Raw genomic sequence first — 16,868 nt, forward strand, 5'->3', positions numbered from 1 at the left:
ATGTATGTGTCTGTATGTCTGGAGTGGGGAGTCATAGGAGAAATTGTGTTTTGTGTGTGCTGCTCTCTTTCTCCGTCTTTTTGTCTTACAACTTCAGTGTGTCCTTTGGGATTCAACTTAATGGGCATCTGCTGCCAGAAATCTGACTACTCTCTTTCTCCAAACTTGATTTGGGCATTCATTCTCCTTAGAGGTTCCATGGAATCCCGGGTATATGCCAGGCCATTTACCATTTTATATTATAAATATTTGTATACATGTGCCCCCTCTCTATACTGTAAGCTCCTTAAAGACAAGGACTACTCTGTATTCTCATGCCTAGGATGGTATTTGATGCATGGTTTTCACTGCATGCTTGTCCTTTAAATTATTCAGCCTGAGTGGCCAGGAGGAGTATTCCCCAGAAGCAATTGACCTAATCTAACTCACTTCCAAGACCAAGCTGCAGAAATCATTGCTGCAAGGTATGCTTCTTTTTTTTCAAAAGTTGTTTATATTTATTTAATGCTAAGAACACAGATATCCGAAAAGAAGAGACAGATGATAAGAAAATTTCTTCTCAACAGGATTTTGATCATAAAAACTAGTTGTTAAAATCTAGATGACACATATCTCGAAAAACACAAAACGTATTTTTCTCTCTTACCTGAATTAGCCTGAGACCCCCTAAATGCTCTCTGTAAGAGATACCAATACTCAACTCGTGCAAAGAAACTGCACCCGTAGTGTTTCAACCATAAAAGCAATACCTGGTTTATACATGACGAAAATAAGATAAAGGCATGTAGAATAATGAGATCTCTGATGATCCCTGACTTATGACTATCAAGCATTTGTAGTAGAGTTACAACTATGCTATAAGGGCTTTCTGAATTCCAATGATTTCAAGCTAAATCATCTTAGGGATTGTATCACACAGAAATTATACCAAGAGAAATGAAGAAAAAAACCTGAAGCTCAGTAAAATTAAGTGGCTTGCTCAAACCCTGTATCTGACATCCTGGTCTATTGGCTATGCTACACCATTCTCTTTTAAGTCCTTTGCATGCCCCATCTCTGGAGATGTGCTGCCCCATCCTTTCAACGTCTGCTCTAGTCATTAATGACTGTTTCCTAATTGTGAATTGTACTCTCATCCAATTCTGCCTTTAGACTCAGCTGAAAAATCTAAAAATGGGTAGAAATTGGCAGCATGTCTTAGTTTTTTCCAGAAAATATAAATTGAGAGAAAAAGGTCTACTTTTTTTATAGTTAAAAAAGGAATATATAATCTCTGTAGAAAATTTAGAAAATAACAGAAATATTGGAGGATGAAGATTGACATCACTTATAATCTTACTACCTATGACATTTATTTTTATCCTTATGTCTATTTCCTTTTTTCCTGTTTCTATTTTTCTATTCCATGCATTTTTAATATGTAAAACTGGTATAATAAAGCATTTATTCTTTTTTTTCCCCACTTTAATATTATGCCATAATTTTTCTTTTTTTCTTTTTTTTTTTTTTTAAATCCTTTAATAAACAAAATTAGTCCATCTGAAACTCCCCTTTACAGTAAGGTCCTAGTCTTGGGTGGGCATAATTTTTCATTTTATTGGTGATTATTCAAAAACTTTGTTTTAAAAGATTTTTATTTATTTGTCAGAGAGAGCACAAAAGCAGGGGAAGCAGCAGGCAGAGGGAGAAGCAGTCTCCCCGCTGAGCTGGGAGCCTGACAGGGGCCTCGATCCCAAGACCCCAGGACCATGACCTGAGCTGAAGGCAGACGCACAACACAACACACTGAGCCACACAGACATTCCCCATTCAAAAACATTTTTAATGACTAGGCCTATTTCAGCCTATGAAGGTCCTAGAATTTATTCAATCATACCACAGTTTTGGACTTTTGGAATGCTTCAAAAATGTACCTCATTATATGGTGATAGAATACTTTAGTAGACATAAGTGAATTCACTTATCTGATTTCTTCCTAAGAACAGATTCTTAGAAAAGTTAGTGGATCAAAAGCCATGAACATTGTATTTCCTAGTTTCCTTTTGCTACAACAAATTGTTATCAATTTAGCAGCTTAAAACAGCACTCCCTTATGACTCCACAGATCTGGAGGTCAGAAGTCTAAGTACTCTCCTTACGGTGTCTCAAGCTTTAGATTGAAGTGTTGGTTCCCTGTGCTCCTAGCTGGAGGCCCAGGAAGAGAACCATTTTCTTGGCTCATTAAAGTTGTTGGCAAAACTCCTTTCCTTCTGTATCCACATGGTCTCTTCTGTCTCTAAGCCAGCATTGGCAGTTTGAGTCCCTCTCATGCTTTGACTCCTTCTGACTTCAGGTGAAGAAAGTTCTCTGATTTTAAGGGCTCATGTGATTAGATCTTTGTGGGGGCAGTTCCACCTAATACAAACATCCTTTGGGATCTTTAAGTGTAGCCAGCATGCTTTCCGGGGAAGCTGAGCCAAGACTTCTGCCACCAGTGCTGAATAAGTGTTCAGCTCCACACACTCACCAGCACAACAGATTAACTTTTCTTCTTTTAGTAATACATCAGACAAAACAATTGTACTTGTGTTTCTACTTGCATGTCTTTGACACCTAGTGAGATCAAACAATTTATTTATTTTTCTTCAGTGATTTCCTATCCATTGACCATCTTCTATTAGATTCTTAGTAGTTCCCTTATTGGTTTTTACCTCTTCATACATTATGGATATCTTGGTCTGTATTTTATAGGAGGTGATGTTTTGTTAATTGCTCTTTAATGCACTGCTATATAATACCATCGTTGGCCTTCTTATTTCCTTTACTGTGTCTTACTTCCTCAGGCAGCTGTCATGTCATTCTTCCTAAAATGCTGTTGCTTATGTATTGCCTTTCTTATTGCATTTCTCCACTTTGCTGTGTGGTATGAAGAAAAGCTCTAAACTGACTTTTTTTTTTTTTTTCCCCCAATCAGTTTCTTCAATACAGTCTATTAAATAATTAGTACCCAATATTTTCTTGGGAAAAGATGGTCACAAGAGTACATGCAAATCTGCTCCACACATGGATGAAAACAGAGTCAAAAGCAAATGATACAACTTCCAAGCTGGTGAATAAGAGCCACATGAAGAGATTTCTTCCGTTTCATCTGTGTGTGCCTGTAACAAGAGCTGAGGAAACTAATGATGTTGATTACAAGTGGCCACAAAGGATTTTTGAGGTCCTGGGCCTATCTAAGTGGTAGTGGGTCTCCTAACCAAGAGACAGAGTGACTTAGCAAAAGTTATTTTTAGACAATTACCTGTAACATATAAAATAAGAACTCTATTTGCATATATTCTATAAAGCTCACTACCAGGCAAGGAAACCTACTACCTACTCCCCACCCCCAAAAAGAGAAAAAGAAGACTTATTTTCTGCATTTGAAAATCTAAACATTAATAATAACACGATCCTAATTAATTTTATCTCAGTAAGACAGAAATTACAGAGCTGCAGGCTACAAAGACACAGCCCCAGAAAGACAGAATTAATACAACTTTTGGCAAATGAATTGGTATGTCATAGACTGAGAAAATATATTTGTCATCTCACAAAGGATGTGTGTCCAGAATATATAAAGAACTGACACATCCACAATAAAAAGACAAACAACCTCATTCTTAAAATGGGTGAAAGATTGGAACAGACTCTTCACAAAAGGAAACCTGAATGGCCATGAAACACATGGAAAATTTCCAACACTAGTCACCAGGGAAACGGAAATGAAAATCACAGAAAAGGAACCATTTCCCACCCACTCTAAAGGCTATGAAGTACAATGCCTGGTGTTGGCAAAGCTGTGAAACACCTGGAGCCCGTATATCTTCTTGGTGAAAATGAAAACAGTAGAAAGGCTTTGGAGAACTACTTGGAACTTTCTTAGAAAGTCAAGCACACAACTTAGCACACAGGTCCTGTGAGTCCCACCACCTGTTGGTTTCGACCCAATCCTCTCATGTTGCTTTCCTTCTTCCATGTCTTCCGTGTCTTTATTTGACTACTTTCATATTTCTTCTATTCTTTTTCCATCCCAAGTGAATTCTCTCTAATTAACCATTAAGAGCCACATTTTCCCACATCCATGCTACAGGTAGGTATGTGATGACCTAAATGAAAGTGATGGAGGATTAGCTGTGTATTTTGCCAGAAGAAGATGGGGACTATTTTTCTTCGACAGCTATAAAGGTTAGTTACATGTCAAGAGTACAATGAAAATGGAACATATGCCAGTAGACAAAAGACCATATGTCTTAAGTCTTTTTAAAGACTTAAAATGATTTTCATATACAAATAATTTAAAGCCTTCAACAACAGAAAATCAAATCATGGTCATTTGAAAAGTTCATTTATTATACCAATATACACTTTCTGTAATAATAATAAAAAAAAAGCCTCCCAGTACATTGAACCATCTTATAAATGAAATAAGAAAATAAAATTTTCATCTGTTCATAAATGGGGTTAAATTATCCAGTACAATATAGCATATGTAAGTCTGCCCTGCAGTCTGTGTAAGTTCTAATCCTGAAAATGGCCATGAGAAGAAAAATGGTACTTCATTATTTGGCACTCTAGTATTGCTCTTGAATATCTGTGTAATTGCAGAGGTTGATATTTTCAAGTTAGTCATATAAAAGGTGTAAAGCATTCAAAATATATATAGATTTTATACTTTCCCAATTTTTTTGAATTAATCTTTGATATTTACATTTAAATACAATCAGATTAAAACTTCTTTTTTTTAACACTCAGAAAGTACCTTTTCCCACTTTCCATTTTGATACACTCTTTAGGTGAACATAAATGGAAACCAATCTTAAAGATTCTATTTGGCAAGTATTCTCCAATAATAATGACATAAAAATTATGATAGTTTTTAGTAATGTTCAATTTCCATAACAAAGTGCACCATTTGACAGTATTATGCCTCTAGAAATGATACATAAAACAAATGTGTATTTTCTTAAGGCACATTCCAAAGCAACTATTGAAATATGATTTAATATTATACTGCTATGATACTTGTATTTCATACTTGGCTTTACTAAAATACAAAAATATACAATAAATGTTCTTGCTACTGACTTGGGGGGAAAAAGTGTGGCAAACTCCAGAAATTCTAGGCAGTGAGTGCTAGTTCTTAAATCCATTTCATATAAGTGTGTTGCAGAAGTGAGCAAGAATAATAGTTTGCATTTCTCTGTAGTGTTAGCACTCCTATTTTTATGGAGAGCCATTTAACATTGTGTTAAATGACAAATGAATGTCAACAGACTCCTGTGCAAGCCAAAATGAACTAAATTCTATTTTAGACATGCTCAGTTAAAAGAACAACCTTAGCACTGATAATTACTTGCAAACAAGGAACTTATTTTCTTGTGAATGATTGTGTTATTATTGTAAACATTGGTGAGTATTCCTGAACTATGTATAACTTAGGTTTCAAATTTAAAATCCCCAATAGACAGATATGTACAAATGGATTTTTTGAGCCCATCAACTTAATTCCCTGCCCTCACCCTCAATAGTATAAACATTTTGACTGTGAAGAGAGAAAACTACACATGTAAAAAATAAAAATCAAATGTACCATACATTAAAATTCTGATGACTACAGAATAAGATTATATACATAAACATATAGCAATCACAGTTTCCTGCACTGAATGTTTATCAAATAAAAATGTATCAAACAATACTGGGTAATGTAGGTCCACATGAATCGTGGTCTATCTAAAACTTCTGGATGACAGTGGAAGACGAGAGGGAGAGCATTGTTCAATGACAAGCATGACAAGAGGACTAGAAATAGTATTGAAAAGCAAATGCTTCCAGATCAGGCAGTTTAGCAACAAGAATTATTTTTGTTGTTCCTCTATCATTTAAATAAAGCCCCTCTCTCTGTTTAATTAGATGTTTTAACGTTTATAAAAAAAAAATCAAATGAAGAAGGCACTCATTCAATGTCACAAACAGAATGGGCAAAACATTCTTTTACTGTTGATAATAAGGTGTTCTAGCCTGGTGTCTCATCATTTACGTATGTACCTTACTGGGACAGGTCCTAAGACATGCAGGCATATCTCGGACATTGCAGGTTTGGTTCCAGACCACTGCAAATATTACAAGAAAACAAGTCAAATGGATTTTTTTTTTTTTTTGGTTTCCCAGTACCTAAAAAAGTTATGTTTACATTATAGTCCATGAAGTGTGCAAACCTATTCTGTCTAAAAAAAAGCACATACCTTAATTAAAATATTTTATTGCTAAAAAATGCTAACCATATCTCAGCTTTCAGCAAGTCTTAATCACTGATCACAGATCACCATCACAAACATAATAATGAAAAAGTTTGAAATACTGTGAGAATTACCAAAATGTGACACAGAGACACACAGGGAGCAGATGCCGTTGGGAAAATGATGCTCCATGCAAGGTTGCTGCAAACCAATTTGTAAAAAAAAAAAAAGAACAACAATCTCCTCCCAAAAAACAAACAACCCCCCCCAAAACCCTCAGTATCTGAACACAATAAAGTCAAGCAGAATAAAACAAGGTATGTCTGTGTTTAGTAAGATGTTTTAACATTTACCAAAAATCTATTGGATGAAGAAGTTACGAATTCAATGTCACGAACAAAATGGGCAAGATATTTCTTACTGTTGAGAGTAACGTGTTGTAGCCTGCTGTCTGATCATTCATGTACTTTACAGGGACAGTTATAAGACCAGCCTTCTGCCTCTGTTATTCAGTAAACCCAGAATATTGGGTGTTGAATTGCAGAAAGGCATTAAACAGTTAGATAGCTTTGCCTCCTGGGCATTTCTGTTTGATGTTCCAAAAATACAAGTATTTGGTAATTGTGTGTGGGGGGGAAGGGCATTATCTGAGAACAATTACCTGCAGCTACCCTTACTCTGCTTGCATAACAGCAAAAATACATCCTCTCACACTGCTCTAGGAGAACATGGGTAGCAACATGCACCACAGGTTTTAAACACATAAACAGCCATTCTTGACAAAAATGACGTTTTTTCTCTTAGGTGCCTGGAGATGTTACTCTAGACATCTTTGGAATCTTCCTGTTATTTCCTGTGAATAACATTCCAATCAACAGAACTCAATGTCTTTTGCAGCATAATTTGCAGCCATTTCCAATAGAAAAAGTATTTTTTTCCTTGGGTTAGTGATGCTTGGAATTTGGGGGATTGTAAATCCAGTCAATTATAATGAGTGCCATGCTTCCAATCATGAAGATGATTCCAAGCACAAGGAAAATTAAAGCCTGTCAATCAGAGAGAACTGGTTAGGACACACAGAAACCATCTTTAGCACAGCTTGCTCTTCATAAGTTGTTTATAACTAAGGCAGCAATCTGATTGCATATTGACTTGTCTCATCCTTATAGCTCAGTTGTCTGTGCCTAGTGGCTCAGCGAGTTTAGAACCTGAGTTGGGGAAAGAGGGTGAGCTTTTTTTTTTTTTTTTTTAAGATTTTATTTATTTATTTAACAGGCAGAGATCACAAGTAGGTGGAGAGGCAAGGGGGGGGGTGGGGGGGTGGGGGGAAGGAAGCAGGCTTCCTGCTGAGCAGAGAGCCCGAGGCAGGGCTCCATCCCAGGACCTTGGGACCACGACCTGAGCTGAAGGCAGAGGCTTTAACCCACTCAGCCACCCAGGCGCCCCAAGAGGATGAGCTTTAACCCAAATCCTCAAAACAGAGAAATGGTTGACTTGGTACATCAGAATGATAGAATAGCCTGTAATCATTAAAAATCAAGTGACAGAAAAAGATTTAATGACATTGGTGGTGCTCACAATACTTTAGGTGAAAAAGGGCAGGTCTTAGATGGGTGTATCATAGTATATAGGATAGGATTAAATTTTATAAAACAAACAAATAAGAACAAAACCCTAAAACCCTAAAAAAATTTGAAAACAAATTTCATATTCCTTTAAAAAAAAAAGGCAAAGTGTGTGTGTACACACACATACACACACACACGCTTGAAGAGGTCTTCTATATTACCATTTAAATCAATGTCTTCATTTTATATATAAGGAAGCAACAGTTAAAATTTTTTTTTCACTAGAAAGGATGTAGGAAACTCTTTCACTCGTTCTTACATCTGGTTAAACTAAGAATGGGTCACAAACAGGACAAGTATCTGCCAAGTTCACACTACCCTAAAAGTCCAAGGAAGATGGACTAAAGAGGGTAGGAATTCAGGGGTGAGCTGATGAGAGTAGTTTTTGATGCCAAACTGTTGTGAAGTACCTGAACCGTCCTGAGGGTTGAATGACTCTCAGGCAAAATTCAGCGTAACTCACTAAGGGGCATTGTTTTGGAATTGTTTGGCATTAAATTTGGATTGTTTGGAATTAAATGCCATTAAATTGTTTGGCATTTAATGGAAGACTTCATTAAATAGTCATTGATAATATTTAATTACTGGAAAAACAATTCTTTCTGGCATATGTTTCTATACCATCATTTTAGGAAAGAAATATGCTCTAGTTTAAAAAAATGATATCTTATATCTTAAGAGGTTAACTGGAAAGGAATGATTCTGTTCTGGATCTCTGTCTACACCAAGGTCTATGGAGGGGGAAACAAAGCAACATCTTTTCTTTTGACCTCACAAACCTAACAGATATGACTGAAATGTTTAAATTATTTCCTAACACCACCAGGGAGCCCATTTTCTTCCCACATAATTTCACATAGATAATGCTGCAGTCTTGGTGGTGGAATTGGTACACATGCATGTCTGTGGGAAAACCTCATGAGTGTTCGACAGGTAGGAAGGACTCAGCACAAGATACTTAATATGAAGGGAAAAGATCCGGAAGCATCTCAGTAGCAGAAATTCACCCCCCACCCCCGCCCCGTTCTCTCCACTAGAGTTCCAGCCCATCTGATTTTTCATTCTCCTTCATCCGTTTTTTGGAATCGTTTATTTTCTGCTTTAAGTAGTGGAAGATCAACTTAAAAATGGGGGAAATTGAAAGCCTTACTTACCCCAACCTTTTGCGGTGACCTAAGGGGTTCTTTCTTGACAAGTTTAAGATAAAACACTGCTGGAAGGATGAAGATCAGCATAGTGGCAGAAGAAGCCCCTGGGGATAGAGGCACAGGACAGGTCAATGTCTTACTCACCAAGGCAGAGACCCAAGGTCATGCACTTTAAAGAAACCATCTCTAACCCCACCCTAATCTTAGCATTAAAGGTACCATCAACTTGTCTTGGTTGCTTATTCAAAGATCTGTTTATCAAGAAAATTTTAAATATACCTCACCTCACAGTTGCATCCTAAGTGCACATAATATACAATTAACAATAAAAGGCTGCCTGTTAAAAATTCAAAGGAAATTGATAATGCAAACACATACTAAGAAAGCTGAGCTCATCACATACCCTTCCTATCCACTTCTAACTCTTCAAGTTGTTTACACCTAATTTTTAAAAAATTTTATATTGTCTTTAAAATTTGAATCATCCCTCAAATCAGGAGATGAAAACTAAATTAATAGGCTACCCAGTTAAGAGAATATGCTTGGAAGGCCAGCTTCCTCTACTTCCGGAGACCGCTGGCAATGCTCAGCTGATGCTCGCAGAGCTGAAAAAGCATCCTGTAGGTAAAATCTATCTTCCTTACTGTCTGATGCAGCTTTAAGACCTAAATCCAAAGCCTGGATCTATTGCAAGTCACAGGTATTCCCCAATTTTGAAAGTTCACGTTATGGCCCTTTGGTTTTAAGGACGACCTACATTAGTACCCATTTTTGCTAATGGAAAGAAACCTGAAGAGGATTTTTGGCTTTCTGAAAAAAAGGCAAAAAATGAAAATAGCATTCAGACTTTGTTGTGCAGTGAGCATGAAGGGAGGCAGTGTACCCTGAGCAGTGAGAGTGGCATCGCCAGGTTCCTTCCCTGGGAGCTACCCTCCATCTCCACATTAAGCTGCCTTAGCTTTTGAACTATGTCTGAATATCTGTGTTTTCTCTCAATTTAATTTCTGCATTTGTTACCAATATGTCTCCTATGGTATCAGAAAAGCCCAAGAAGGTGATTTTTTGGGGGGGAGGGGTCTGGGATGCTCAAAAAAATTTCCATATAAATGAATGGTAATTGCTTCTTTGCTTTACACCTTTTAGGCTTACAAAAGGTTTCCTAGGAACACTCAACTTTTGGATGGGGGGGAGGGTAGAGAAGCTTTATATGACTTGACTTTTATGGGGCTCCATTTCCTCATCTCTCAGCAAAGGCAGCTGGATTAGATGGCCTCTAAGGTTTTTTTCTCATCCTATGAATAACTTCGAGTCACCTGAGGGGGAGGAAAGGTGACCAGCTGGAGACTGGCTGGGCTAATAGGCATCCCATAAGCCTAAAATGGGACCAGGGATCCTTGACTCCCATCCACCAGCTCCCTGTCTGCCCTTTAAGGAGTTATCAACTTGAGTTGATGAAATAAAAGCTTTTCTCAAACTTACCTATGAATCCAAAGATGTATTTTATTGTTGGTACAAGGATGACCAAAACATTATTCAGTGCAAGAAGCATGGCTGCAATCAAGAAATGTCTTATCCAACTGAAGGGTCTTTTGGGAAATAAGAGTGTGGTCACTGATGTACGAATCTGCAAAAAGAAAATCCAAAGTTGATTTTCATCGACAATTTCAAATATGTTTGTCCCTCTAAAGCATCTTCTGTGTTTTTTCTTTTTCTCCTTAAAATGATCCCGATGCTGATTTATCTTCCAAAATTTCATTATTGTTGTAAAATATACATATTTACCATCTTACCCATTTTTAAGTGTACAGGTCAGTTATTAAGTCCATTGATACTATTGTGCAACTTTGATGCTGACATTTGTTTGAGAGAGTGTTTTCCTTGTGCTCACTTCCTCAGCTTTCAGACTTTTTTCTTAAAAATCTCATAAAGATGGGGCACCTGGGTGGCTCAGTTGTTTAAGCAGCTGCTTTCATCTCAGGTCATGATCTCGGAGTCCTGGGATCAAGTCCTACATCAGATGCCCTGCTCAACAGGGAGTCTGCTTCTCCCTCTGACCTCTCCCCTCTCATGCTCTCTCTCTCTCAAATAAATAAATAAAATCTTTTTAAAAAATTTCAGAAAGAGATAAAATAACAGGTAAGGCATAGAATTTAGGGACATGGTAAAAACCTTTTCGATTTCTAAACGCATCTGTTAGACAGGATTAAGTATTAAGCACAGGCACTGAATTGATTTATATACTGCTCGTCAATAGAATTTTTACAAATCTTTTAAATTTGGCATTGTATTTAGCATTTTTGCCACACAATGTTTTTAAAAATATGATACTCTTTGTATTTGCTCATCTCTCATTTTTCCCTTCTGCCTCCCCTCTTCCCAATTATAGATTATAAATGCAAGGCAAAGAATAGGGCCTAATAATTTTAACATTCTTCAAAGTTTATAGTTTGGTGTCTTGCACACAGCAGGCACTCAATACACGTTGAATTAAACTGAATGGAACAAATCCCTTCCCTCCCTTCAGGAGCCTTGACTGACTTCAGCCCTATTTCGTTGGCTACAATAATAGGTGAGGGGTCAAGAGAGACTCCATTTGCAGCAGCCTTTCAAGTTACTGTGCTGTAACCCCCGATAAAAAGATCCTTTTGGCTAGAGGGAATGCCCTGCATGTTTGAACAGCTCAACAAAGCAGAAAATACTCTTATTGCTGGAATCTTTTAGAGGACACTTTTTGACTTAGGGGAATTACTCTATTGGCTTTTCAATAAGTGAGCACGTCAGTGAAGCTAGGACTTCACATTTTTAGAAATGCTGGGGTTGATTTTTCACTTAAAATGTTACTTCTGAAGTCTCTTGCTGGTGGAGAGATGGGATCTCATTTGAGAGAGAAAATGTAAAATGCATTTAGAAACACATGCATGCACGACAAAAACTTCCAGCCGAATTGCTTGTAGTGTCTAATGGGACATTCCTTTCATACCACTGCACCAAAAATTAAAGCCATCTGTTTAGGTTTCAAAAGCAATTTCATTTCCAGAATGGCAGACCAGATAGTCTCTGGAAATGGTTTAAGAGTGACTTTGTAAAGGATTTTAAAAATTGGATTAGTGAAAATTATGAAACTTGCTCTGAAAAGTAGGCTGAAGAAAGCAAATGGTTTGAGAACATTTTCCCAGCTGCCCATAAATTCTACATTATGATCCACAGTTCGTGCTTATTCGGTCTTGTCCAAACTGGTCTCATTAGGCTTAAAAATGAGCTTTCTATGGTATAGCCACATGGCTTCAGGACTTATTTGTCTCAGAATGCTAAACATACAGAATGAACAAGTAGCATGCAGGTTATTTTCAGGCAGAGGTCATACATATGTGCTTTTTTTGTCTTTTGTTAAAATAATACTATTTACTTAAGAGGCTGAGTTAAAGGTAAACCTACAGGTTACAGGTAAACCTATAGGTACAGGGTCCCTGACTGTAAATTCTGTTTCCTACTGTCTCCTGGCTCCCAGGAAGACTAGGGTGGGGCCTGATGATGTACGAGTACAGAAGTTTTACAGGATTCATGGTTGGAACAAGGGGAAAGCTGGCTTCTCATGGCAAAGAAAGAAGAAAATCCCCAACAGAACTGAAGGTATTTGGAGCTGCCAGTGCATTCCTAGAAGGATAAGAGGGCACACTGGGTGGTCGCAGGTTGCATCTGGTGGGGGGGGTGGGGGGGGTGGAAAAGAATAGAAGGAAACTTGCTGGTCTTTCTATGTTAAAATGCAGCCTTGAGAGGTGAGCCTGGATCAATGCGTCCTCCATAGTCTGTTTACCTACGGTCAGGAGCCTCAGGAGCAAAGGGGGCTGGCCTGTTACCCACAGTGTAATGCCTGCTGTTCCACTTATCTAAGCGCCTTTTCTCTACTGACACAAACTGATAAGAACCTGGAAATGTGGGTCAGGTGCCAGGATGGAGGGAGGAGGGAAGTCCCTAGCAACAGCCATGGCCTCTGACCCAGAATGATTCTAGAAAGGTCCTTGGAAGCTCTAGGAAAAAAAAAAAAAAAAAAAACACCTGTTATTTCCAGAGCGCATATTTGGAATAGGAAGTGTGTGAGGGGGTGCCATATTCCAATCTGGGGACCCACTGAGAGGCAGAGTAGAAAGTGGAAACCTGTATTAGGTCTGAACTCTCAAAAAAAAAAATCAAGACTATTGTTTAAAAGTGAATCACAGTTTCACTTTTAAGACTACTTGGGACAAGGGTGTTGGAAATATCTGTGGATTACGACTCTATTCCAGTTCACAGCAATAGTCACCATATTTCTATGCCTATCTCTAACAGGGGTTCTGAAGGCAGCAACTGTGAAAAGAAAGATTTTATTATCATAAAATAGAATAGAAGTAGCTAGAGAATCTGAGATATGATCTTTTTTTTTTTTAAGGTGTGGCAAATGGAATGTGAGTCTGTGTTCCTGATAAACTCATTAGGATTATCGGGTTTTCTGTTTTTCATGGTGATGTGTGAACTTGAGAACATAAAGGGAAGTATAAGCTGAAAATGATGTTCATAGTCTTTGTGAAGAAGGTGCAGTCCCATAATGGACAGCCCTGCCCATACCACCACCACCCCAACATGAGAAGCAGAAAGGTTGGGACACTAGTGAAAAAGCAATTCACTTCATTTATTCATTTGTTTGATAATCATTTTTGCACTCAATATGTTTCTTCGATTAAGAAGGAAAAAACTGACCTAACTGGAGAAAACTAAGATAATAAATGGAATAATCTAAGGAAAATCCATCCAGATGTACAGAAACATCCTGTTGTCTCTTCTTGGGCTCTGAAGAAAAAGAGCCCACTTGTCATTTGTTGAAAGAAGTAAAATATAAAATTGTTCCTAAAATTGAGAGATTTTAATCCTAGTAGACTAGGTTTTGTTTGTTTTTATGATTTGTATGTGGGTATATCAAAGCAAAGTAAATAAATTTCTTATTGGTCAAGAGTTTCATAATTTGAAGAAACCCTCAGGAGAACACTGCCACACATAACTACATTTGACATGTTGAAAGTCATGGCTGTAAATCACAAGGAACAAATACACCACCAACTTCTTGCACTTTAGGGGGAAAGTGTCTGAAAGTAGCCTTGTGGGTTTAACTGGGACAAGGAGGCTTTCTTTTTTTCTTTCTTTCTTTTTTTTTTTTTGCCCTCCATGTTCACTTTTATGCCCTCCATCATATCCATGGAGGCTTAGATCATTTAGCTCAGATCCTCACCCAAATGAAGTTTATGGCAAATGTCAACAAGTGGAACAGCCTCTGCTTTTGCCGGAAAAGGAAGTTTATATGAAAAGGCAAGATTCCTTTGGAGACCATTTTTCTTGGCAACCACTGCTGAGCTCCTGAGCCAGTCACTGTGCACATCCCTAACCTCCAGGCCTTGTAACCCAGGGGAGAAGGTGGGCACTTACACAGATGATCTCAGTGTAACATTGGAAGGTCAAAGACAGAATTATGGGGGCGCCTGGGTGGCTCAGTGGGTTAAGCCTCTGCCTTCAGCTCAGGTCATGATCTCAGGGTCCTGGGATCGAGTCCGGCATCGGGCTCTCTGCTAGGCGGGGCCTGCTTCCTCCTCTCTCTCTCTCTCTCTCTCTCTCTCTCTCTGTCTGCCTCTCTGCCTACTTGTGATCATTCTCTGTCAAATAAATAAAATCTTAAAAAAAAAAAAAAGACAGAATTATGTGCAAAGCGTTTCATAAATGTTAATGTTGGGTTAAAATTCTTACTTAAGGATAACAGTTATTTTTTGAAAATTTGGTTCTCATAGTCTGTTTTGATCCTAAGGGCCATCTCATGGGAGATGTTTCCCACTACTACTGTACCTGATAGTCAGACTTATACCAGTGCCTTATCTGTCATGAGAGAAAGAACTTTTATGGAGAGATCTCGATTTCAAATGTTGAGGTGAAATGACCATCAGTATATGAAAGGCTGACTTCCACTTCCCATTATCTTGACCCTAGCCATCAGTGTCCTGCTGGGAGCACTGCATTGGTCAACTGTGACTGACTAGCTTCATGACCATGGCCAAGTCCATTAATCTCCTGAGACCACAACATGAAAGTGCTATATTTAGGGCGCTTACAGAAGCACATAACAGATTTCTTTTATACATTACTTTGATTCAATAATGATGGGAGTGCCTACTGAGTGCCAAAACTTAGTTGGTGATATCTTTACACACAAAAGGAAGGTCTTTCAACATTATTTCCTCAGTCACTCTTTGCTTAGAAATTTTACCCTATGGTATACTTTCTGTCTACAGCTGTCTTCTGCTTTGTTCTCCTGATGGAGCTGATTTTAGGCTAAAGCTGTATGCATGTCATTGGAAATACTTTCAGACACATGAGAGGCGAGATATTATTTAAGAGTAAAATATTAGCCCTCCTGGCAATAAGGATCCGATTTCATGCACTCATGAAAAAGGAATGTGTCAAAAAATATTTCAGCACACAGGCTGCATTTAAAGTGACCACAGTGTCATTAGAGGAGTAGTTCTCATATGCTGGGCCCTACATGGAACATTCTGTACAGGATGGCGCTGGTTACTAGGTCGCTTATTTTCCCCCTAAAATGAATGAGTAAATTCAGTGTTTATGAAAGGAGAAGAGTTGGCAGGAGAATGCAGACCGGTGTTTATCCATAGGTGGTGGTTTTAACTCATGCAGCCCAAATCTCTTCAACCAGCCCTGCCCTGTGATCTCACAACAAGTGACGCCAAAGGCAAATGCCAAGAAGAGGTAATTCCAGCAGGAGTCTCACAGAGGACGTGGATCAGTTTGGGGGGTTGTAGAAAAGATGTATGATCGGTAATATAATTATTTTTCAAGAAATTTATTTCTAGCATGTAATTTACTTAAGAGGATTCCCCTTCTTATTGGTCTTCAAGGAATCAAATAAAGGAGACATTTGAATGTTACTGCAGCAGAACCCACTGGGGGAGGGGAGGAATTAAATACCATCAGAACTGGTGAAAATGCAATGAATTGAAAAGTAATGTGGTTTTGGTTTTCAAGTTTCAGAAGTTCTACAAACTCCTACTCATTTCTACTAACCCATAAGATCGAAACTCAGATCTGTTTTTTGAATTTGAAACTAACAATAAGTTTTGACCTCAACAAAGCTGGAAAATAAATAAAGAAATACACTTGGTGATCCCCTCCCAATATTTTATAAGTATTTAACGTCTAAATACTTGTTGTATTTACATATTAAATTGTCCATTTTAAACGGTTCCAAAATGCTGTATATAAAAATGACGTCTTCAGGCATTGCAATTGATGAAATCCACATCAAATCAGAACATATCTATTAATCTAGGAGGTTCAGCAGGATTCTTCCACCAAAGTTTCATGTACTTACTGGGAACAGGACAATAGGCACCGTTAGTGTCACCGCCACAAGGACTGCCAGGCGTACCATGAGGAGAGGGGTGTCGAATGTGTATACTTTGCTATAAGCGTGTAGTAATTCGTCTTCAACTTCTCCTACAAAGAAGAAGAAGAGAATGGGTTCGCTTGGTGCTGTCAAGTCAATACCAACAGTAACATTTTGCAAAGGGAACACAGTATAATGTATAAAAACAAAAACCAAACCCAGGTACGGAAATCTAGACCCCTCTGTTTTAATCATATCTCTGAGCTTATTAGTTGTGTGACCTTTCTTCAATGAACAAGGGAACTCTGAAGTTTATAAAGCAGAAGCTAGAATCCAATTATGAAGGGTGCCTCTCTAGCTCATTTGCTTCATAATAAGTCTATCTCTACTGGATAGAAACCTCGCAAAAGAG

At 38.0% G+C, this 16,868-nt stretch overlaps 1 protein-coding gene across 1 annotated transcript in view; it reads right to left on the reverse strand.

The window, feature by feature from the left end:
- Positions 1 to 5,607: 5,607 nt before the first annotated feature.
- The window catches only part of SLC38A4 (solute carrier family 38 member 4), a 61,829-nt gene continuing 50,568 nt past the window's right edge, over positions 5,608 to 16,868 (reverse strand). The window contains exons 13-16 of the mRNA XM_044228218.1: positions 16,442 to 16,566; positions 10,516 to 10,660; positions 9,043 to 9,140; positions 5,608 to 7,306 (exon numbers count right to left, since the gene is read on the reverse strand). Coding sequence (XP_044084153.1) covers positions 7,205 to 7,306; positions 9,043 to 9,140; positions 10,516 to 10,660; positions 16,442 to 16,566 — 470 coding nt within the window. The 3' untranslated portion in view covers positions 5,608 to 7,204. The remainder of the gene's footprint in view (positions 7,307 to 9,042; positions 9,141 to 10,515; positions 10,661 to 16,441; positions 16,567 to 16,868) is intronic.

The sequence above is a fragment of the Neovison vison genome, chromosome 12 (assembly GCF_020171115.1).
Source record: "Neovison vison isolate M4711 chromosome 12, ASM_NN_V1, whole genome shotgun sequence".
Classification (NCBI taxonomy): domain Eukaryota; kingdom Metazoa; phylum Chordata; class Mammalia; order Carnivora; family Mustelidae; genus Neogale; species Neogale vison.